At 45.0% G+C, this 25063-nt stretch overlaps 1 protein-coding gene across 1 annotated transcript in view; it reads right to left on the bottom strand.

The window, feature by feature from the left end:
* TNKS2 (tankyrase 2) overlaps positions 1-25063 on the bottom strand; it is a gene marked incomplete in the record, with an annotated part of 1900381 nt that overhangs the window by 1685250 nt on the left and 190068 nt on the right. Inside the window, 1 exon segment of the mRNA XM_044056654.1 lies at positions 21134-21229. Coding sequence (XP_043912589.1) covers positions 21134-21229 — 96 coding nt within the window.

Here is a 25063-nt window from a genome sequence, read left to right as displayed (position 1 = left end):
GCCACATCCAATTTGTAGTGGGAAATGAAGGTGTGCGGGAAGACCACGTAGCAGCACAAATGTCACTAATGGCAAGCTTAGAATGGAATGCTATTGAAGTAGCCATAGCTCTTGTAGAGTGAGCTTTGACAGAGGTTGTAAGCTCTTTATTAGAAGAGGAATAAGCCTGACTAATACAGTCCCTGATCCATTTGGCAATAGTGACCTTTGTGACGGCTTTGCCCAATTTATTATCCGAAAAGGACACAAACAATTGATCTGTTTTCCGTGTTTGTTGGGTCCTGTCTAAATAAAAACGCAATTGCCTGTGAACATCCAATGTGGGGAAGATGTATTCCGCTTTGTTTGAGTACTTTGGAAAGAAAACTGAAGTTCTAATGACTGTTGCAGGCAAAAACTGGAACAAACTTTAGGGACAAAAGATGGATTAGGCCTGAGGGATACTCTATCTTTGTGAAAAACCAGGTACGGTGGTTTTACAGATAGAGCTTGAAGCTCTGAAACCCTTCTGGCAGAAGTAACCGCGACCAGAAAGGCAGTTTTCCAAGAAAGAAGTTTCAAATCACAGGTTGCTGCCGGTTCGAAGGGGGAGGAGGTTAAGGCACGTAATACCACATCGAGATCCCACGGAGGAGCAGGATGAGAAATCGGAGGTCGTAAAAGCGCAGCACCTTTCATGAAGGTTTTACACAATCTGTTGCTCATTAAAGGTGGGTTTATAGATTCATGAAAATTGGAAATAGCCGCCAATTGGACCTTGATGGTAGAGACTGAAGAACCTTGATTGAATAGGGAAGTTAGAAATTTCAGGACTTCTGACACCGGAACAGTGATGGGATCTAGACCCCGGAGTTGAGCCCAAATAGCAAATCTCTTCCATTTGCTAGTATACAATTTCTTAGTGGCAGACTTGTGGGCCGAGGATAAGATACGTATGACTTCCGGGTCTAAAGTGTGATTCCTGACTATAGTCGGAAGAGGAGGAGCCAAGTTGTTAACTTCAAAGTGTGAAGGGACTAATGGAGTTGTCCCGACTGATGAATTAATAGGTCTGGGATCTGATCCAGGAACCATGGTCCGTCCAGTGCATATTTCCGAAGATAGGGGAACCATACCTGACGAGGCTAGTAAGGGGCAACTAAAATCATTTTGCTCCCCAAGTGAGATGCCTTTTGGATCACTCTGGGAAGGAGGGGAACTGGAGGGAAGGTGTATAGCAAGCAGGTGGGCCAAGGATGGGCTAATGCGTCCATAGGACTCTCCCCGGGAGCTGGAGTGAGAGAGAAGAACTTTCTGCACTTCGCGTTCAGAAAAGGTCGCAACAAGGAGTTCCCCATCTGCTGAAGATCTGAGTTGTCACTGCATCGTTCAGAGACCACTCGTGAGGAGAGAGAATAGTTCTGCTTAGTCTGTCGGCTATCACGTTGGACTTGCCAGGGATATGAGTCGCTACCAGAAAACGTCTGGTCGCCACTGCCCATTCCCAAACTCTCATGGCCTCTCTGCAAAGGGGGTAGGATCTGGTCCCTCCCTGCTTGTTCAGATACCAGACTACTGACATGTTGTCGGAGTGAATGGCAATTACGCCCTGAGGGAGGTAATCGTGGAGGGCTTGTAGAGACAGAAACACTGCCCTCATTTCTAAAATGTTGATATGAAGGAGACTCTTCTGAATGCCATTTGCCTTGGACTGACCTGCCCAGGTAATGCCCCCCCCACCCCATCTGGGAGGCGTCCGTCATCAATGTGGCCATAGGAGTTGGTGGAACAAAGGGTCGTCCCTGATCCAGATTGGAGGGCACCAGCCACCAGCGAAGGTCCCGTTTGCAGGTTTCCGTGATCCGTATGAGGTGACTGAGAGGGAGATCCTGAAAGGACCACTGTGTCGATAGGAGCCATTGGAGAATTCTCATATGCAATCTTGCTAAGGGGACTAGGAGAACAGTGGCCGACATAGAGCCCAATAGCTGCAGGACCATCCTGGCTGGAGCTTTGGATCTGAGAAGCAAGGCTCGGACTTGAGCCTGTATAGTCTGTATCCTTTCTGTAGGAAGATAGACCCGCATTTGGTTTGAGTCTATCTCTGCTCCGATGAACCTTATGCGCGGAGATGGCAGCAACACAGACTTTGGCCAATTGAAGGAGATTCCAAGGGAAGTGCCTAGTGATATGGTGGCTTGTAGGTTCTGCAATAGTAGATGCCTGGAGGTGGCAGTTAGGAGCCAGCCGTCCAGATACAGAAACACCTGGAATCCTAGACTCCTCAGGTGAGCAGTCACGACCACCAAACATTTGGTGAACACCCTGGGGGCGGTGGTGAGACCAAAGGGCAGTGCGCAGAACTGAAAATGATTGTCTCCCAGGCTGAAGCGCAAATGTCTCCTGGACGCCTGATCTATCAGGATGTGATAATAGGCGTCCTTGAGATCTATGGAGCACATCCAAACACCTTTCTCCAGCAGTGGGAGAATGGATTGTAAGGTGACCATTCGGAACTTGGACTTTTTGATTGATCGATTTAGGATGCTGAGATCCAAAATGGGCCTCAAGTCCCCGGTCTTTTTTGGCACCAAAAAGAATCTTGAGTAAGTCCCTAATCCAATCTGGTCTGCGGGGACCGGTTGGATGACTCCTTTTTGAAGCAGCTTTGAGATTTCTAAGGCTGCGATTTCCCCGTTGACTGGGTGGCGGGTCCGGGATTTTCTTGGACGGCGGTGGAGGGTGTGAAAAGGGGATGGCGTAACCTCCTGCGATGATTCGAAGCACCCATCGGTCCTGAGTGATACCTTCCCAGGCTTTTAGGTGCCTTGATAAACGACCCCCGACTGGCTCCGGAGCTGCACAGTCGGGCAATCCTTCAGGGATTGTGGAAGGCTGAAGAGCCACGAAAGGACTCGCGGTCTCCAGTGTTGCGGGGGCCTCTGCCGCCTCTGAGACGGTGTCTTCCAGAAAAATTTCCCCCTCCTCTGCCTCTAGAAGGGGGATCGTCCTGCTGCGAGGGATAAGACTTCTGGGATTTACGGAACCACATTTTCCCTCCTCTTTTAGCCTTGGGGTAAGGCCAAAAGGCAGTGGAAAATCGTGCCCCTACGGCAGTCAAAGTCTTACCTTCTTGCTCGCAGCGGGTCAATGTGTCCTTTACCTTGGGTCCAAACAAAGAGGACCCATCAAAGGGAGCATCGGCAAAGGAAGACTTAAAGGCTTTCGCAAAATGACACAGGCGGAGCCAGGCTTGCCTCCGTAGAGCAACACCCGTACCCGCCGCTTTACTCGCCCCCTCAGCTGCATATGAAATAAGCCTCATGGACGAGTTTGATATCGATGACAGCGTAGCCAACCGTCTGGGCCAGCTGCTCAGGTAGGTTACCCAAGAGGGTATCTGAAAGCTCCTTGATCAGATCCCTCTGAAATCTAGTGAAGTGCGTTAAATAGTTCAGGGACCTTAAAGTAAAGGCCGCTGAACTGAGGGTGCGCTTCCCGTACCGATCCATGCTCCTAGACCTCTTATTAGGAGGATGGACGGACGTCGAAGCCTCTGTTACATCTTGTTGGGTAGCAGATGCCACCACCAGGGCATATACAGCCACACCTTTGGTCAGAAACTCCTTCTCTGGGGGTGCTGATAAGAATTTATTTGGGCGAGCAGGCACCGGTTCCACAGAGTCTGGATGCTCCCACACCCTTCGACAGATCAAATCTAGGATCTCGTTGAAGGGCGGAGACACCCAGGAGGCGGAGGGCTGAGCCCCGAAGGCCTTGAGGAACACCGACTCGTCAGCGGAAGGGGGTTTGGAATGCCAGCCGCCTCGTTGTTTGAGGGCTTCCAAGATGTCTGCAAAGGAGACATAATCTGAGGACGACTTAGGGGACCCCTCCGCATCATCAAGATCGGTGTCCGACGTGAGAGACTCATCGGGGGAGTCGACATGCTTCCTCTTGCACAGTCTTTTCTTTGGGGGTTCCTCCGAAGAAGCTTCAGAGGGACCTCCAGGAGGGGGGGAAACCCCACTGGGGGTGACCTCAGGCCCCGGGGCTCCGCTGTCTAGCGACAGGGGGACTACCAAAGACCCAGTCTCCGTGTGTAGGGAAGGTGCCGGTGAGACCGTGGAGGTAGCCAAAGAAGATTTGGCCAAAGCACTCCTCATGGCCCTGAAGGCCGGACCGCCAGAGTCCTGGGAAGGTCCAACCCCCGTGGCCACAACAGTAGACGGTACCCCCGCAGCAGACGCACCAAGAGGAAGGCTCGGAACCGAAAACATCGGTCCTGAAGTGTCCCCCCCGGGGCCGACCGAGGAAGTCCATGTACCGAACTCAGACTCGAGAGCCGGGGTTGGAGTTTGGGTCGGAGCCGACCCGAAAACCTCCATCGGCTCCACCAGCACCGGCTCCAACGGTGCCGAGGCTGTTGGAGGAGGAACCAGAACTACAGGGTGGGCCATCGGCTCCAAAGCCGAATGGGCTGGAGCCGAAACTAATTTCTGGAATACAGGAGACTGAAACAGTCTTAGGAGCACACTGTCGATGTCCGAATCCGACATCTTGGAAGATCGGGAGGAGACCGACCGGGCCCGAACCGACTTCTCCATCGGCTCCGAAGGACTAGGGGACCGGCTCCGAATAGACTCGACCAGTATCGGTGCCGAGGGAGATTCCAAAACAATTTCCCTCGGTGCCGAGGAGGGCTTCGGCGCCGAAGGGGAAGAGTCTGAGCCGGCAACCCTCATCGGCTCCAAAATCAGTGGAGCCGATGAAGGTGACCCGCCTCTCGAAGCCCCAGCCATCGGCTCCGAAAAACCAGAGGAGTCGAGACTGGAGGCATTGAGGCAGACCGTTCCGCCCTCGGCTCCGAAGTCCGTGGAGCTGATGAAGAAGCCTGCCTAGATTTCTTAGTGGTCGGTTCCGACGGGCTGGTCAGAGCCGACGCTTTCTTTTTCTTAGCTGGAGAGGAAGAGGAAGATAAGGCCGCCTCGAAGGAGGGTTTGATAAGCCCTTTTAAGATTAATTTATTCTTCCTCTCTTGGAGGACCCTAGAGGAAAAAGCGTGACACATGCTGCAAGACTCCTGTAGGTGTTTGGCACCTAAACAGTACACGCACAAGGAGTGATCATCGGTGATGGACATTTTATAATTGCATCTCGTGCACTTCTTAAATCCTGAGGGTCTATGCTCCTTAGACATAATGCCTGTAGAATACTCAGTTTATCAGAGGAAAAACGCAAAGTATGTCACTTTAGTAAAAGATTTAAACAACAATAAAAAACCTTTTTTTTTTTTTTTTTTTTTAAACTAGAGTCGAAAGCCCAAACAAAATTACAAATACAACTACAATACACCAAAAAAAGAGGGCCAAGAACCCTCTAACTCAAACAGGTACTTGACCTCTCCACAAAATAAGAAGACTCACTAAAGAAATAGGGGAAGGCCCCTCTAACTTAAACGGAAACCTTTCCCTGTTCAATCAAACAAAATTACCACAAAAAATACTCAAAAACACACTTATACACAACGATAGCTGTTAAAACAGCTTTTGGGTAAAGATTAAGGAATTTCCTGACAGAAAAACTTTCAGAAAAAAAGCACTTAGCTCAGCCAAGTTCGAGACCACGTCCTAGCTTGTAAGCGGCAAACGAGATCTGGGGAAGTAGTGGTGGTGCATCCTGGGATAGAGAATAGCTCAGCCAATAAGAGGCTTCGCTCTCTAGCATAGTGTACCGAGTCGGAGCCATCAGTACAGAATGTAGGCGAGATAGGATCACATAACATCTGAATATTTCTCTGCCTACAAAATGCAATGGCTGGAGCTAGACACTTTGTGAATATCCTGCGCACAGTAGATAAGCCAAAGGGAAGTGCAGAGAAAGTACAGTTTTGTACCTACCATAAATGTAGATGTTAGAGTGTTCACCCTGCTGCAGTCATCACACTTGGGTTATCCTGCCGTCTGGCGGTCCCGCAGTCGGCCTGAATTCCAAAGTCTTGGTCCGGCGTCGATTGCTGTCGCTTCTTCCCTGACGTCAGTGGTATACAAGAGGCATCTGACACCATTTTCTTCAGTTTGTCTTGTCCCAGATTAAGCAAAAGATATATATAGAGTACAGTTTTGTACCTACCATAAATGTAGATGTTCGAGTGTACGAGTGTATACCCTGCTACAGTCATCACACTTGGGTTATCCTGCCGTCAGGCGGTCCCGCAGTCGGCCCGAATTCCAAAGTCTTGGTCCGGCGTCAGTTGCTGTCGCTTCTTCCCTGACGTCAGAGTGCCTAGGTGTATATCAGAGGCATCCAACGTCATTTTCTTCAGTTTTTCTTGCCCCAGATGTCAGGTGCCCCGAATAGGTAGGCAAAAAAAAAAAAAAAAATTTATATATATATATATATATATATATATATATATATATATATATATATATATATATACACACATACACACATATAGCTATATGGAAAAATAAAACAAAACCCTTAGGCACAAGCAAATACACCACAGAGGTAGTATAGAATAGAGTGATAGAGATAAGTTCAGCTAGTTCAGAGGGGATGGAGGGAGGGTAACCTGGACTGCAGCAGGGTATACACTCGAACATCTACATTTATGGTAGGTACAAAACTGTACTATGTTCATCGTGTTACCCTGCTGCAGTCATCACACTTGGGTAGAATCCCAAAGCTAAGGATGGGAGGTGGAGTCAAACAGGGTTAGAGGAGACTAGAAGGCCCTGCAAAACTGCAGTGGCGAAGCCAGCTCTAGTCTTAGAGTAAAGTGGTAAGTGGCAATGTTTGGTGAAGGTGTGTACTGAACTCCAAGTTGCAGCTTCCAGAATATCCTTGGTTGGCACCCCCCTGAGGAAGGCTGTAGATGTAGCTGCTGCCCTGGTAGAGTGGGGCCTTATGGTAGCAGGAACTGGTTTTACATGGTGGGTGTAGCAAAAATGTATGCAATGTCCTATCCATTTGGAAATGGTCTGTTTTGAGATAGCTTTTCCTTGTGATGCTGTAGCATAGGATACAAAAAGCTTGTCAGATTTTCTGAAAACCTTAGTTTTATCCAAGTAGTAACGTAGCTGCCTGTGAATGTCCAAGGAATGCAGGAGTCTTTCTCCTTTGTTCTGTGGATTTGGAAAGAAGGTGGGTAAATGGACGGTTTGATTTAGAGCCACCCTGGATACCACCTTAGGCATAAAAGGAGGGGTTATTTCATAGAGAAACTCGGTCTTGATGAAAAATGAGGAAAGGCTCTACTGCCATTAGTGCCTGAAACTCTTCTAGCTGAAGTAATTGCTAGCAGCAGGGCAGTCTTCCAGGATATAAACTTGAAGTCAGCTGAGAAAGCTGGCTCAAAAGGAGGTAGCGCGAGTTTTTCCAGAACAAAGTTGAGGTCCCAAGTAGGTGTTGGTGCTCTCCTGGGAGGCCTAATGTTTTTGGCCCCTCTGAGAAACTGCCTTAGGAGTGGATGTGAAAATAAGGGAGGATCCATGTTGTAGAAATAGCTGAGGCGTGGATTTTAATAGATGAAAAAGAAAGCCCTTTGTGTAACATCTCAGTTAAATATTGCAGAATCTGAGGTATGTCAGGCTGAAGGGTATTTTGGCCTTTAGCTTGGTTCCAGGCGCAGAACCTTTTCTATTTGTCTGAGTAGGCTTTCCTGGTGCTGGGCCTCCTGGCCTCCAGAATAACATCTATAACAGCTTGTGAGAGAGGAGTTGGCTGGTTGCTTAGGTGATCTGCCATGCAGCCAAGTTTAAGGTTTTGAGCTGGCTGTGTAGAATCTGATTGTCTTGCTGCGTGAGCAGGTGGGTAATTTGTGGTAGAATCCATGGTGGGCCCTGGGCCATATTTCTTAATAGTGGGTACCAGTGCTGGCGTGGCCAATCTGGGGCAATGAGTATCATTCGGGGTCTCTCCATCCTGACTTTCAGTAGCACCTTTGTGAGAAGGGGTAATGGAGGAAAGGCATATACTGTTAGCATTTTCCAACTGAATGAGAGTGCATCCACTTTCCAAGCTTGATGATGAAAAGTCCTTGTGCAAAATTTTGTTAGCTGATGGTTTTGAGGGCTGGCAATCCGGTCTATGTCTGGGAGCCCCCATTTTTGAGCTATTATTGCGAATACTTCTGGATCCAGTTTCCACTCGTGGGGATCCATGATGTTTCTGCTTAGGTCGTCTGCCAATGTGTTCTTTTTTCCTGGCAGGAATTGAGCTTGCAATTGAACTTGGCAAGCCAGTGCTGTGTTCCACAAGGTCATTGCTTGCCTGCATAGAGGGTAGGAGTGTGTACCCCCTTGTTTGTTTATGAACCACATTACTGTGGTGTTGTCTGTCCTAATAATAAGCTGTCTTGGATGTAAGAGGTTCTTGAAGGCTGTCAGAGCAGAGCATTTTGTACAGCTAGCATTTATTTTTGATTGATGTGCAGATTCCTTTGATCTGCTGTCCATATGCCTTGAACGCACCGTCCTGCCATGTGTGCCCCCCAGGCATAGTCCGATGCATCTGTTGTCATAGCTTGCCTGGCTGGGGGTAGAGTGAAAGGCTGACCCTTGTTAAGGTGACATGCCTGTGACCACCATAGAAACTCCTGTTGAAGGCAGGGAATGAGAGGTATCATTGTTTCCAAGCTGCGGCTGTGTTGAGTCCATATGCTTTTTAGGTACCATTGTAATTTCCTCATATGCAGTTTTGCAAATGGTATTAGTAGTGTGCAAGATGCCATGAAGCCCAAGGCCTGCAGAATTTTTCTTGCAGGGAGTTGGGGCTTTGTTGCCATTATTCTGAAGTATTGAGTTAATTGGAGTTGTTTGTCTGGCGTCAGATAAGCCACCTGGGCCGTTGTATTCAAGCTGGCACCCAGGAATGTTATGTTTTGTGAGGGCACTAGTTTTGATTTCTTGTCGTTTACTGTGTACCCTAGGCAACTTAAAAGGTGTTTGACAAATGCCAGATGCTGTAGAAGAATGTCCTTGCTTTCCGCTTGAATAAGACAGTCGTCCAGTTATGGGTATATTTGAATTCCTGTTTGTCTGCAATATGCAATTACTGGTGCCAGGCATTTTGTGAAGACCCTGGGCGCAGTAGATAACCCAAAGGGCAGTGCAGAGAATTGGTAATGGGTTGAACCTGCAATGAAGCGGAGGTATCTGATGCAATTTTGTCTGATAGGGACATGCAGGCATGCTCCTTGAGGTCCAACATTACTAGCCAAGCTTTCTTGCCCAACATGGGAAGAAGCTGCTGTAGTGCTAGCATCTTGAATTTGGGCACTTGCAAGAAGGTGTTTAGAATTGAAAGGTCCAGAATGGGTCTTCAAGCATTGTCCTTTCTTGGAACTAGGAAGAGTCTTGTGTAAAATCCTTGTCCCTGCTCCTGTGTAGGTATCTGTTGAATGGCTCTCATGTTCATGAGGGCTGTAATTTGTTTTTGTGCCTCTGCCCATTGATTTGGTGGCAGGTTTGGCATTCCTTTGATCCTTGGTAAGGTATGAAAGTGGAATCTGAATCCTTGAAAGACAATGTCTAGAACCCATTTGTCTTTTGTGATGATGTGCCAGTTGTCTGCAAATAAAGGTTAGTTTTCCTCCCAAGCGTGTTGGCAGGAGAGATTTGCTTGGTAGTTTGAGGATAGAGTCATTGTGTCTACCTTCTGCTAGCTTGGGGCCCGTCTTCTCCTCCTTTCTGGGTAGCAGAACCCCATTGGCGAGGTTTATAAGGGCCTTGTGGCTGACCTCTGCCCCTTGGGCGTCTGTATTTGCCCCTCTGTGATCTGTCTGAAGCTGGAAAGGACCAATTTTTTGTTGGCCAATTTCTGCTGAAGCGAGGGGGTTGTACCTGCAAGAAATCCTTGACCGTTTGCATAGATTTAAGCCTTATCCTCCATTTTCTTTAAAACCTCTTCTGCTTTAACACCAAATAATACATCCTGTTGTAAAGGTGCATCTAATAATTTTGCTTTAACATGGTCAGGGAAGGTTTGCTCTTTTAACCAAGCATGTCTACGAATGACAGAGCCAGTAACAGCTGCTCTACAGGAAGCTTCCAGTGAATCAAATCCGCATTGTAAAGTATGCTTGCCCATCTGTTCAGCTGCATGCAACAGATCCTGCATTTCCTTGAACTCAGGCTGTTCTGTGTGTGTGCTCATTTTTTGTTTTAACTGAGACATCAGGAATTGTTGATATTTCAACATGTGAAACTGGCAATTTAATGCTCTCATAGCCAGAGTTGCAGAGATGTATATTTTCTTTCCCCATCTATCTAGGGCTCTGGAATCTCTTTCAGAGGGCACAGGATTTTTAGCCATAGAAGCCTTTGCTCCATTAGGACTCTGGGATATGGTTTCTGGGTCAGCTGCAAGGCTTTTATAAAGGAATTTGTGTGAGTCAGGTACTCTGTAGTATCTGTCTGGTTTGGCTGGAGCAGGAGGTAGAGAGTCTGAATTTAAACTAGACTCCAAGTAGACATCATCCACGACATCTAAAACAGGAGGAATAGCAAGAGGTCTGTGCTGGGGTAATAGAAGGAACTCTCGGAGCCTTTTCTTACAATCTGAGTAATCCTGGCCTTCCCAGTGGAAATGTTCCCTCATGATATGTAATGTTTCCCCAAAGGAGTAGTCTTCAGGGGGAGATGCTGAGGGAGTAGAGTCTTCAGCATCAGAATCCTCATAAGGTGGAAAAGTGTAATAGTGTTCCTCCTCTTGTCTTGGTCTTTTATCAGGAGGGGGATGGGAACCCCTGATAAGGGTAATTAAGTCTTCAGCCATCTTAAACATCTGTTTCTTAGGCATGGGGCCTTGACCTGTAGATTGATGAACAGTTTTCTTAGGTTTTAAAGGAGTTTTAAGATTAGCATAAGATTTAATGGTGAGTGTAGTTGGTCTGAAGACACCTTCTGCAACCGAAGGTGTTTCCTCTGCACCGGTGTCTAAATCTGCTCCGGTGTTGGTAGATGGCTGCGTCGGCCTAGTAAACTCCACGTGGGAGTCGGCAGCTGTCTGGGGTTCCAGCTCTGCGGTCGACAGGGGCTGCGTAGGCGCCTCACTGAAAACCGGAGAACCAGCGACAGGCCCAGCTGAGGCCTCGGGGTCTGGTTTATTCCTAAGCTGCCTGTCCTTATCCTTGCATTTTTTATGAATTGCTGTCGGCTGCTCCGACGGCATAATATAATTGAATTTCCTACCAAAGTAACACCGTGCGAAGTCAAAACGGCATTGGATAGTGCGTTTATTAAACCTAGCGCAAAACCGACAACCTGTGACGTCGTGGTCTGAGCCTAGGCAAGGAATGCAATAGGAATGGAAGTTCTTATGAGGTATTTGCTTCCCACAAGAAATGCAATTGTTAACTTTTTCCGACATCGGACTGAGGCAAGAAAATGTTCCCCAACAGGGTACTTAGCTTTATTGAAGACTTTGGACTGAAATTCAAATCGAAAATCTCAGGTATCGGCCGACCAGCACTTGCGAACTACTTCTGCGTCGGGCACCGTGCGGCAAGAAAGACTGAAGAAAATGGCGTTGGATGCCTCTTACATACCCCTGACGCACTGACGTCAGGGAAGAAGAGACAGCAACTGACGCCAGACCAAGACTTTGGAATTCGGGCAGACTGCGGGACCGCCTGACAGCAGGATAACCCAAGTGTGATGACTGCAGCAGGGTAACACGAACATCTGCATGGAGCCTGCTCTAAAGCGTAGGTATTTCCTGCAAGATTCCCTTATTGGAATGTGCAGGTAAGCTTCCTTTAAGGTCTAAGGTTGCTAACCAGGCATCTTTGCCTAGCATAGGAAGCAGCTGTTGAAGTGTTAGCATTTTGAATTTTGGGATTACCAAAAAGGTGTTTAGAATACAGAGGTCCAAGATAGGATGCCAGGAGCTGTCTTTTCTGGGTACCAGGAAAAGTCTTGAGTAAAAACCTTGTCCCCAGGTTGAATATCCCTGATATTTAGAACAGAGAGAACCTGCTGTTGAGCCTTTGCCCACTGATTTGGGGGTAGATCTGGCAAACCGTTTGGGGTTGGTAAGGTGTGGTTGAATAGCCCTGATATTTAGAACAGAGAGAACCTGCTGTTGAGCCTCTGCCCACTGATTTGGGGGTAGATCTGGCAAACCGTTTGGGGTTGGTAAGGTGTGGAAGTGGAATCTGTATCCTTGGAAAACTATACTTAAAACCCATTTGTCCTGGGTAATGAGTTCCCAGTTGTTTGCATGCAGGGTGAGCTTTCCTTGTAAGGGAGCAGGCAGTTGAGCAGGGTTTGGAAGGGTTAAGGTTAAGTCATTGTGACATTTTTCCATAAGGGGGTATCTTACTACTTCCAGCTTTGGAAGTGGGAGCCCCCCCCCCCCCCACTGCTTAGGCCTGTGTGCAGCCTGAGACTGTAACCTAGGCGGTCTGTTGTTCCTGGGTTTGGACTGAGAAGGCCTGGAAGAGACTGGAAAGGACCAATGCCTACTAAATCTGGGAGGCTGTACTTGCAGGAAATCTAACTATTTGCACAGATTTAGCTTTTTCCTCCATCTTTTTAAGGACGTTGTCTGCCTTGTTACCAAACAGGCGGTCTTGGTTTAAGGGAGCATCCAGTAATTTAGCTTTAACACAATTTGGCAAATTTTGCTCCTTAAGCAAAGCATGCCTTCTAAGTACAGACCCAGTGACAGCAGCCCTGCAAGATGTTTCTAAAGAGTCAAAACCACATTGCAAAGTATGTTTACCAACTTGTTCAGCAGAATGCATTAAATCCTGTAATTCTTTTTGTTCAGCATAGTCAGGAATCAACATAATTTTCTGTTTAAGTAGTCCCATAATATGCTGCTAATGGCCAAAGTAGCAGAAGTGTATACCTTCTTACCCCATCTGTCCAAGGCCCTGGAATCTCTATCAGAGGGGGTAGGGTTTTTGGCAGCAGTAGCCTTAATGCCCTTTGGTCCTTGGGAAACGGTCTCTGGATCTGCAGTAGGATTCTTGAAGAGGAACTTGTGAGAGACAGGTACTCTAATACTGGTCAGGTTTTCTGGGAGCTGGAGGTAAAGTGTCTGGGGCCAGGCTAAATTACAAGATGACAATCTACAATATCTAGAACAGGAGGGAGAGCTAAAGGCCTGTGTTGAGGGAGGAGTAAGAATTCCCTACGCCTCTTTTTGGAGTCAGAGTAATCTGGCTTTCCCAATGGAAATGCTCCCTAAGAGTGTGCAAAGTTTCACCAAAAGAAAAATTTTCTGGAGGGGAAGCAGAGGGAATGGAATCCTCTGCATCAGAATCCTCATAGGTAGATAAGGGCAAATCCTGGTAATCAGAAGAAACAGAAATTTCAGAATCCTAATCAGAAGAATCAGAAGGAAAATCAGTTCTAGGTCTCAGAGGGGGAAGGCTGGCTTCCCCTAATTAAAGTAATAAGGTCTTCAGCCATTCTAAGCATTTGTTTTTTAGTCATATGGGCCTGACCACTTGGTTTGGATGTCGGTTTTCTAGGTGTGGTCGAGTTTTAGGCCTTGAAGAAGAAGATAGCGTTGATGAAGATGGCGTCGATTTAAAATGCAAATCTGTAGGCCTGAATACACCCTCAGAATCCGGTGCCTGCACAGCTGCTCCAGACTCATCCAAGGTAGAGACATCCACAGGTTCCATAGTCGAAGAAGCATCTTGCGGCATACCAGGCTCCGAATGGGTCTCAGTAGAGGCATGCGAATCTGAAGTAGTGGGTATCAGGGGCTGCGAAAGCGCCTTAGTACCGGCGAACTGGCGACTAGCTTAACGGAAGCATAGTCAGCAGTTTTGGACCTATGCAGTCTGTCTCTGCCTTTATCCTTACTTTTTTTGGAATATCGGTGGTCAGATGGGTTACTGAAGCCATTTCTGGATAGTTAAACAGAGTACCAAAATAATTTGCTGTGAAAATATACAGACTATGAATAATTCGGGGGTTGAAGAAGGCACAAAACCGACAGCGAGGGATGTCGTGGTCTGGGTCTAAGCAAGGAATGCAGTATGAATTAAAATCGTATTTGCTTTCCACAGATAAGACAATTGTTAACTTTTACTGACATCGGTTAAGAGCAAGAAAAAGGATCCCCAACGGGGTACTTACCTTTTTTCGAAGACTTCGGTTCTGAAACTCGAAAACGAAAATTTCAGGAGTCGGCCGACCAGCAACTCCAAACTGCTTCTGCTTCGGGCACTGCGTGGCAAGAAAGACTGATGTAATGGTATCGGCTGCACATTTTATACCCCTGACGACCTGACGTCATGGAAGACGGGACAGCATCTGACGTAGGAATCCAAGTCTCTGGTATTCAGGCCTTCTGAGGGCTACCTGCAGGCAGATAAACCCAAATGTATTGACTGCAACATTGAAACACGAAGAACATCTGCAGATCTTATAACAAAGCCTATCTATCCAACCTGAAAAGTCGTGCAGTTCAGGACACAAGAGGAAAGTCAAACGGGTAATTTGACCATTTGTATCTTCTTGCTTGAAACCCTCTTGAATCAGTGTAAATCAGATAATTTCTCTTGATTAACAAAATAAATCAGCAAAGTGACTTTGCAAAATTTCAGTACTGTAAGATGGGTATCAGAACTGTCACTGCACTCAAGAGATGTCAGGTAAACAAACATCTACACAGCCAATGAAGACCGGAGCTTGCAATGAGCTGGCACTGGTGACAAAGACAACTGGTTGACTGACACCAGGGATAAGGTGGCAACATATGGAAACATGCAGGGGAGCCCCACTATCAAAACTAAGGGGAAAAGATGAACAGACATGGTATAAACCTCAATGTTTTTGATTCACTAGCCAGTCGATCTATGGATCAAAGCCACAATCACACTTAGCTAGGGTGGGAGACAAAAAGAGGCTCAAGAGATGGAGAAAAGCAAAAACTGTTGCCAGGAGAACCCCTCCACATCAGTAAACACTACCACTATAACAGGTAGGAGTTTAAGGGACTCGTGATTCACAGATCACTTTGGGTACAGGACGTTTTGACCCCTGCATTAACACATTCCATATCTCGATCTTTAACAGTTTCAATACAGTTTGATACTACTGTTATGACCTAGTTAACTAGGCTTTATAATAGTTTATAAAACTCATCAAGAATAGTGAAAACATGTGACAATCATACACAAATGCACAGAAAATAAGTAGTCATTAAACAGAACAAAATAGTGTTTGCATTACTGGCCTGTAACCTGGTACAATCATAGGCAACTCACATTAGCAAGTAAAAAAAAAACAAAAAAACAGAACACTGTCTGGAGAATAAAACCAACTTTAATAACAATTAAATGTATAAAACTTCAGACACACTGAGTAAATCTTCAAATACGCTAGTTAAATATGTTAACTTCCTATAAAAAAAATTCAAGGCTGCTTTATGTAAACACACCATGTGTTAAACATTTACATAGTAATTTAATATATTGTTTAACATTTTAGGATCTAAAATTCTTAATTAAAATAAGTATTAATATGCTTTTATTAAATTTAAGTTGGGGTCAAATAGTCCAGGGTCAAAACATCCAGGGTCAAACTGTCCAATAAATATTCTCAGACAATAAATGTGAATTTTAATATTGAAGTGTGTCCAACTGCATTGGAGTCAAACCGTTCAGGATCAAACTCTCCTGCTTCCATCACTTCACATTTAACCAGGAGAAGGTTTGCTTAAGAGAAATCTGTATAATTTGGGACTGCACACTGCAATGTTAATGGGGCCTGCAGACATACAGATAGCCCATAGGCTTGTCTTAAGGTACCAATACCGACTCTTCTAAAAAGAAGCTAGTTTTTGATGTATGTGATAAATGATGCTTCTCAAACCTTGCGGAGGACACTGCATAAGTACAACAGGGAATAAGCAAATCATCAGTAGCCCTCCCCAATTTTCTACATGTGGTTGGGGTGTTGTGTTAACTGTCTCCATCTTTCTCGATTCAGTACCACTCCCTTACAGTCTTAATAATGCCAGACTGTCGCAGGTCTTCTCAAACACAATCCATCCACCTCTTTGCTGGAAACCTTCAGTTTCTCTTGCCTTCTTCATGTCTGTAGAAAACAATCTGGTAAACTACTATCATCTGCTCTCTCGGACCTTTTCTGAAATTGGGAGTTACCATGGCTTCTGCTCAGATGTCCTCATTTCTTCATCCATCACACAGTGTGTATCCCACCACTTCTCAGGCACTTCATCTCCATGACCTCTAGCCTCCTCAACTGCTCTGCCTCTACTGCCCAATCTTCTATAACACAGAGTAGTACTGGTCGCACCACTATGTTTTTACACCTTATGTTTCAGCTTCTTTGACATTCTTCTGTCAAACTACCCCAACACACTGTGCCAATTGGCTGCAGCTGCTCTTGATTATAGCTCTAACATCCTCATTCAGATTTCCCTTCTCCTCAACCACCCTTCCCAGACATCTGAAGATATTAACTTGTTCAACTACATTCCCTTCAACCTTAATTCTCAGCTTCTACCAATTTCCCCCATTTGCTGCCATTACAACCGTCTTACCTGTGCTCAGTTTCAACTCATGTGCCTTCAGTTTTGCATTCCAGTCCTCTATAATTTGCTCAAGTTCTTGCTCCGAGTCTGCCTGCAATGCCACATCGTCTGCATACAGCAACTTTGTTGACCTGTCCCCTCCGACCTGTTTGCTAACTTAGTCCATCACCAGTATGAACAGCAGTGGGCTCAAAGCTGAAACATGATGCACACCCACTCCCACAGAGAACTCCACTGTGAGTCCAAACACTGTTTGTACTTGGTGCAGGCTATGTACAGACACACGATGACTCAATTCTACCACTGATTCTAGGACTTCGAACTTATCGCAAAACTGTCCACATCAGCTTTCTTGGGATCTTGTCATACGCTCCCTCCAAGTCTAGAAATGCCCAACTGAGCTCTCTCCACTTCTCCAGCTTCTTCTCAACCATCTGCCTCACCACAAACACTGGGTCAGCAGTACTGCATCCTGACCTGAATCCAAACTACTCATTTCCTATCTTACTTTCTACTACTCCTTGTATTCATTTATCAATCACCCCATCTAGGACTTTCATGTAGTGTGACAAGAGTTTGATACCCCTATGCTGCCGACAGTTGTGAAGGTCCCCTTTGTTCTTGCAACCTTGGCTCTAATATACTTATTCCCCATCTAGGATTTTCATGTAGTGTGATAGGAGTTTGACACCCCTATGCTACACACAGTTGTGAAGGTAACCTTTGTTCTTGTAACCTTGGCACTAATATACTTATTCTCCAGTCATCTGGGATATGACTCTCTCTCCAGAATGATGAGAACCCTTAAGAGCAATTTCTCATCTATCTCACCCAACATATTTATGATATGACTATCTGCTGTGGCCTCATGAGCCTGCTGCTTTCCCCGATTTCATTTTTCCCCGGTGCTGTTCTTACTTCTTGGTGGTGCTGCGGTAGCGTTGTCGCCTCACAGTTAGACGTTGCCCGTTCGATTCTCAGTTAGAGCGTCTTCTGTGTAGCGACATGCGTGAATGGGCGTTCCTTCGTTGAAGGTTGTGCGTTAGGCCCGGCAAGCCAGTACGTAAAAATCTACTGCCAATCATTAGCGGACCAGAGTTCCGCTGTGGCGACCCCTAACCGGGAAAAGACGAAAGACACAAACAAAGCTGTTCTTACTTCTTTTAGGATGGGCTCCTACTCTTTCACTGTAGACTGTGTCTGAGGCTGTACAGCTTCTGTGGGGTTTTCTCCATTCAAAGCTGCTGAAAGTATTCCTTCCACCTGCATCTGTTGTCTTGTGGACTGGTGAGCTGGTTGTTGCTGGCATCCATTATGAAGGGTGTCCGACCACCTTCACCTTTCTGTCTTTGCCTTGCAACCTGACAGTTTCTTTCTGCCATTTATTGAATTACTTCCAGAACGTGGCAGAGTCCTCTGATGCCTTGTTCACATCATTTTTAATAAATTATCTGTAGAATGCATCGTGCAATGCTTAGCAGCATCACTAAATCTAACACAAAATGAGCATCTTACTGGTTCTGTGCTATGGTCACATACAGATCAAGACATTCAATATGCTTGCTGGCATGTAGAATTTGCTTCTAAGCAAACTGGGAAGAACAAGGGAGGATGTTACAAAAAAAAAAACTGCTAGCAACAAGGAAGAGGAGAAGAAAGCAGTAACAGAGGAAAGTACTACATACTAAAGGTCAGCCAAATCTAAAACACTAATGACGTCTGCAGCCACTTTCACTAGGTTTTTGTAGGGAGAAGACTAAGAAAGAGAGAGCATTACGCATGGCATAAAATGAGAAATTAAGGGACAGAAGCCATGGGAAAGTTTTACCTTCCAAGAGACCCTAACACTGTTGACTCAAGTCCTACAAATTCATGAAGATGGGCCTTTCCTAATAAGACTGCAAAGTTATGCAATTTCACAAAGTAAGGCCTAAGACATCTACCTGCGAAGTGGATGCACCACACCTAATGAAGATCTTGGAAAAGAAAAACAGCTTGTCATCAACAGCACCCAACATTAAATCACTCAGCGCACATAACAGCCATCAAAAAAGTTAACAAACTGCTTCAAAGTTGTACAGATTCATTGGAGTCTAATGTAAACTACCAGTAACAACTCACACAGCTGGTTCTCAGAAAGCTGAACTTGTCAGCCAGGTGTTTAAAACTTCATAAAGAAGGAATTTCCTCCCTGTGTCCATGTGCATTTTTATTGGGAGGTCCATTTCCTCCCATATCCCCAAAACATGCTGTAATGAAAGGAGGTACTGCCAGCAAAGCTAGCTGGAATTTTGTAAATAATTATATGTCATCTGTGACTATCAAACTGATTTATGCAAGATGCGTGTGTTACAAAATGTATTAGAACTGTATGTCATGTGTATTAAACTGATTTGTATAGATGTTTGGGTTGAAAAGGTATTTTAAAGTGCTTGTATTTGAAATCTCTTCACAACTGTGTGTAGCATATAGTGCCTTACTGGAGAGAACAGAAATGTACTGTAACTGTTTAAATGTGCATGTTTTAACAGAGGAACTGGAGGGTTAACCTCAGTCCAGCAAACTTTAGAAAAACATCTAAAAATTAAATCACTTTATAGCCTAGACCATAAAAATGCAATCCCACAGGTTCAAATGCAGCCAGAGACACAAAGTCTGTACTAGGAAGCTTTCTGTATTGTCTTTGGGGTGAACTAATTACTACTGTGGACATGTTGAGGTATGCAATTGTTTTATGACTTCCAGCACCTGCCAAATATTTGAGCAAAAGCCCTTGTGTGTGTTCTTTTACAGGTAGGTGCCAAGTCCTGATAGCTTCCAGCAATGGGAGTTTTGCATGGGAACTAGAAGTCAGATGACCAGACATGATGTCATTCTGCAAGCTATCTCAGGAGTAATATTTTAGACATTATTTTGAGAAGTCTCTTAGGGAGACAGAGCATTCTGTACACTGCTTGGGCCTGACAACAAGGACCATTCACCACATCATCTGCATTGCTCTATCAAGTACGTTATTAGGGAATAATGATTCTCTAAGAAACAGTTTGGAATATAGCAAAGCTCGTTTTAGATATTGTTTTTCTTTATTTGTCTGAGCCTCTCCTTCAGTGTTATTTTAAATATTTCCTGTGATTTGAACTCTGATGTCACTGTGAATATATACTACTTTCTTGTTCTTTTATTTATTATTAAATATATTTAAACCTTTCATTGTGGCTGATCTGTGTAGAGATATTTAAGTTTTGAGAGTACTTGCATATTTACTTGGTGACACTGTTTGGGCCACTCCTAACAGCCTTGCTCTTGGTCAAACTACCATTTGTATTACTATTAATATTACGCAGTAAAATTGGACACCCTTTGTTAAGGGCCTTAAAAGTAGCTGGCAAGGGGTTCTGGTGGCAGTGATAACTACCTTATAGTCTGGGCAGAAGGGGGCATAGTTTTTTGTGATTTGATTTGCACACAAACGAGTGTGTGTAGCAGCTACTTGAGCAGGGACAGTCTGTGTCTGTGTTGCAGGACTTAGCTTGGAACCCCGGCTAAGGACTCAACTCTATAGCTGTGCCAGTAGGGAATCCTACTGGGGATCTGAAGAAATACAAGAACCAGTCCCTGACTGTGTTCCCTATGTACTCTTAAGGGAAAATGTGCTTGATGCGGAGAGCTGCATCTGGAGGTAGTGTGTGTACCCGTTATCCTCCCAGTAAATGTTCCTCACTGGTACCAGTGATGAGGACCGAGGCTCCTTGACTACTGGCCCAGTGGTGGGTCATCACATATTGGTTGGCAGTGGTGGGATATCCACATCACGCATGCTACACTTGAACTTGCAGTCCTCCAAACCACTCACAGGTGTCCACGCCAAACAAGTGAGTAAGTGTGTATATGATGTGTGTGTTTTGCCACAGAATGGCTTCCAATCCAGGATGAGGTTTCTGCCTCATTACTAAATGCAGGGAAAAGTTGTAGTTCCCCAGTGACTGGAACTGGATAAAACAAGATATCACAGAATGTGTGAATGAATGATGTAAAACAGTGGAAAAGTTTCATTATGAACAACATGCAGTTATTTGGAGCACACTTGGATACAAAGCACACACATAAAATGCACAGACAGGAGCTATGAAAATGGAAAAAAATTAGGAATTATACTCTTAAGATGCTGGAGGTAGTTAATAAGATGCATCACGAGGACAAAAACATAGGGAATAGAGGGAGAAATGGATATGCAAAAGAAATAGGGGTAGTTTAAAGGGGGTGGACAAAATAATATAAAAGTTTCTCTCTCTCTCCTGAAAGAATTACATAATAAGCATTCAATGCCTACAGTTCTGGAAGAATGCATACACAAGTTCAGGAAGCATGGGAATGAACAAACAGGAAAAGAAATAAGGGAAAGGGGTGGAGCACAAAACAGCTGCCTGATGCAAACAGTAATGTTTAATAATGCACTGGTATGTGCATATGTACACTTGTACTAAAATCACTACGGTTAGTTTCAGAAGCCACTGTTTACACCACCAATCCTACTTAAATGCCATCCACATAATATGTGAAAATCCTGAAAACACACTGCAGAGAAAAAAATATTTTTTTCTCTGATCAAATGTAGACAACGTACCAGTCAGCACTGCTTTGGCAGATGGATCAGCCAGATCTAATGCAGTCCTCCCATCTGTGTTACGAATAACTGGATCAGCACCATGCTGAAGTAAAACTGAACACAAGTGAAAAAATATTAATAAAGTGAAAATTGGTACATCAAAACTAAAGACGATAAAAATAACTGTAGTTGAATTCAAATACCAAAATAAAACAGAATACTTCCCCCTAGTATACTAAATCTAAAACTAATTTTAAAATTAATATTAATTAATATTAATAATTCTAAAACTAATTATTACCAAAATTAAGTATTGTGCAAAGTTGTGTATAACCACACATTTCAAATAAGTTACTTAAAATATCTGTGCAAATGTATGCATATACACACACAAACATGTACACATCGTATACACCCACAAACACAATATACACAGATGTAAAATATCTCAGTAACCAGATGTGCTTTTGAACTCAAGCTTTTCCATCATTTCATAGTTTTCTGTGTAATAAAATGATCCTGTTTAAGTAATTGTTGAGGAAAAAATGCAAAGGTAATGCTGAGCTGTGTGTATGTATGTACAGCAGTTAAAAAAAATTCACTGGCTTACTTACCACCAAAGAGCAGCAAATAGTGCTGGCAATACAAAGTACAGTTGTGTACACTTACCATAAACGAGTGTATGCACTGTTGCAGTCCTGACTTGTGGGACTTCCTGCCATGAAAGCCCTTGGCCGCCCGACTACCACAGAAAATTCTTTCCTCCTCCTATGGCTAGTGGATGCTCTAACAGACGTCAGTATGCTTGGGTATATAGGGAACCAGCCTACGTCATGAAATCATTTTTTTCTTGTTCCCCCAACAGGCAACAGCCCCAAGTGAGCAGTAGGGAATGGAGGAAGAGAGGCCAAGGGGGGTTTCCTTTGTCAGAAAAGAGGTTATAGGTAAACTACCTAACAAGCTAAGGGGAAAGGAGGAGGGAGGGAGAGAAAGAAGACTGCAACAGTGAATACACTAGAACATCTACATCTATAGCAAGTGTACATAACTGTACTATGTTCTTTGTGTTTAACTGTTGCAGTCCTGACCCTTGGGAAGATTCCTAAAGCTGAAAATAAGGAGGAAGGAGATTAGGGAGAGGAGAGGATGCCCTACAAGATGTTAGTGACGAATTATGCTCTGGAGGAGAGGATGCCCTACAAGATGTTAGTGACGAATTATGCTCTGGACCTAGAAAAGGCTGCCAAGTGGTAGTGTTTGGTGAAGGTATGCACAGATAACCAGGTGGCAAGTTTCCAGCATGTCCTTACTAGGGACACCTTTCAAGGAAGCAGCAGAGGTTGCAGAGCCCTAGTGGAGTGTGACCTTTCAGCCTCAGGAGATTTTTTTTGCCATGACTGTCGTAAAATAAGGACTCCTGGTTCACATTTTTCCTTTAAAGGTATCAGGCCTTTTGCACTGCCATAAGCTCTTTCCAGTTTACGTGCCTGTCCTTGAACTGAACCTCCCAATTCCCTTGGGATTAGAGGTGCTGAAAGTGAGCCCTCCCCCCAGCTACCTCTAAGGCATCCGTGGTGAGAGTTTAGTCCTAGGGGGTGAATATGAATGTAAGGCCCTGACTTTGGGCACGAGCCTGTGCCCACAATGCAAACTCCTTCTTGAGACAAGGTATAATTTGTATCTCGGTCGTCAGGGACTGAGAGTGCTGGCACCACACATTTTTGAGGTACCACTACAGTTTCCTCATATGCAGTATGGCCAGGGGAACCATGAGGATACAAGATGCCACATATCCCACTGCTCAGAGAAACTCTCTAGTTGAGATGCATTGTTTCTGCTGGAACCTTTGAAAGCAGTGGGTCAACAAGACGACCTTCTCTGGGGGAAGGAAGGCTTTTTGAAGTGAAAAGTCCAGGAAGACTATCATGGTTGGAACAGTGCTGGATTTTTGTAAATTTATCGCGAGGCCCAGGGAAGACAGGAGGTCTTGGGCCAACTTCGGAACCTTGTGAAGGTTTGACAGATTTGTGTCCTATATTAGGCAATCGTCGAAGTAGGGGTAAAGTTGGACCCCTCAGATCATGCAGAATGCAACTGCAGGGGCTAAGCACTTAGAACAATAGACAAGCCGAAAGGCAGTGTTGAAAATTGATAGTGACTAGAACCTGCTCTGAAGCTAAGAAAACTTCTGTGATTCTTGAATTGGGATGTGCAGGTAGGCATCTTTTAGATCCACAGAAACCATAAAGGCCCGTGAGACTATCATGGACAGGAGTTTTTGAAGAGTCGACACATTGAATTTTGGAACCAGGAAAAACTGATTGAGGTTGGAAAGGGTTAAGATAGTACACCAACAGCCTTTTTTCTGGGAACCAGGAATAGGCTGGAATAGAACGGTTTGCCTTTTTGATGTTCTGCAATGGATTCCACTGGTCCCAGGGAACACAAAATTTGGATTTGAGAAACGGCCTCTGTTTTCTTGATTTTGAGGAATATCTGGATAGCCTGAGTATTTTAAAGGCTATTTGAAAGAGAGCTTGTAACCATTTGAAATAATCTCTAGACCCCAATTGTCTGAAGTGATGTGAGCCTAGTTTTGTTTGAACAGGTACACCCTTCTTCCTAGCCTTGTGGGGAGGAGGAGGTGGGGGAGCAGGGTGAGTGAATAATTGTTGCACTCTGGCAGAATGCCTTGGGGCTAGAACTCCCTTGACTGGGTCTCTGTAGCTGTTGCCGTTACCCAAGAGTCCTTTCCTGCTGGGTTTTCCTTTATCTGCATCTAGGTTGGGAGGGACAGGACCAGTGTTTAGTGGAAAACTTCCTACTAAACCTAGGAGGCTGAACTTGGAAGAAGCCTTTCACAGTGTGCATAGACTTCGCTTTGTCCTTCATCTTTTTTAAGAACAACCTCAGCTTTAGCTCCAAAGAGAATTCCTTGTCAAGGGTAGCATCAAGGAGGTTAGATTTAACATGGTCAGGAAGAGACTGTTATCTAAGCCATGCATGCCTTATAATAACTGAACCAGTGGGCACCTGCTTAGCTAGAAGCCTTCACAGCATCATGGCCACAAAGTAAGGACTGTCTAGCTACCTGAGAAAGTACAGTTGTGTACACTTACCATAAATGCAGATGTTAAGAGTGTACTCACTGTTGCCCGAGTCATCACCTGTGGGTTATCCCTGTTGTGGTAGCCCAAGGCCGGCCCGAATACCAGAGTCAAGGTTTCTGAGCGCCGGCTGCTGTCGTCTGTAGTCTGATGTCAGGTCGTCAGTACTATAAAGCAAGGCAGACAACGTCATTACATCAGTTTTTCTTGCCCTAACCTGTCAGGAGCACAAGGGAAAAGAGATGGTCCTGGTGGCTAAGAACAATCTTGGGAAGCATGTGTTCCCCTAGGGGGAGATGTTAGATGGGGGATGGAGGGAGGGAAACCAAGACTGCAACATTGAATACACTTGAACATTTACATTTATGGTAAGTGTACACAACTGCACTATGTTCTTTGTGTTTCACTGTTGCAGACATCACCTGTGGGAGGATTCCCAAAGTTCAGGTAAAGGGTGGAAGGATAGGTAGAGTCCTAGGTATTTGTCAGGAGGCCCTGCAGAATTGCAGAGGCAAACCCTGCCCTAGACTTAGAAAAGAGGGATCAGTGGTAATGCTTTGTAAAGGTATGGACAGAGGTCCAGGTGGCCACTTCCAAGATGTCCCTGGTAGGTACTCCCCTGAGAAAAGCAGTGGATGTGGATGTTGCCCTAATGGAATGGGCATGGATTGATTTAGGGGTGGGTTTCCCATGAAATAGTAAAAATGGGTACAGTGTGAAATTCATTTGGAAATGGTTTGTTTGGAGATGGGCTTCCCCTCTGACCCTGGGGCAAAGCTTACAAGAAGCTTGTCAGTTTTTTCTGAACGGCTTAGTGTGGTCCAGATAGTATCCAAGTTGT

Source organism: Protopterus annectens, chromosome 14.part0 (genome assembly GCF_019279795.1).
Source record: "Protopterus annectens isolate FY-2018-M chromosome 14.part0, PAN1.0, whole genome shotgun sequence".
Lineage (NCBI taxonomy): Eukaryota > Metazoa > Chordata > Ceratodontiformes > Protopteridae > Protopterus > Protopterus annectens.
The sequence above is the reverse complement of the archived record's forward strand: the minus strand, read 5'-3'. Positions and strand labels throughout refer to the sequence as shown.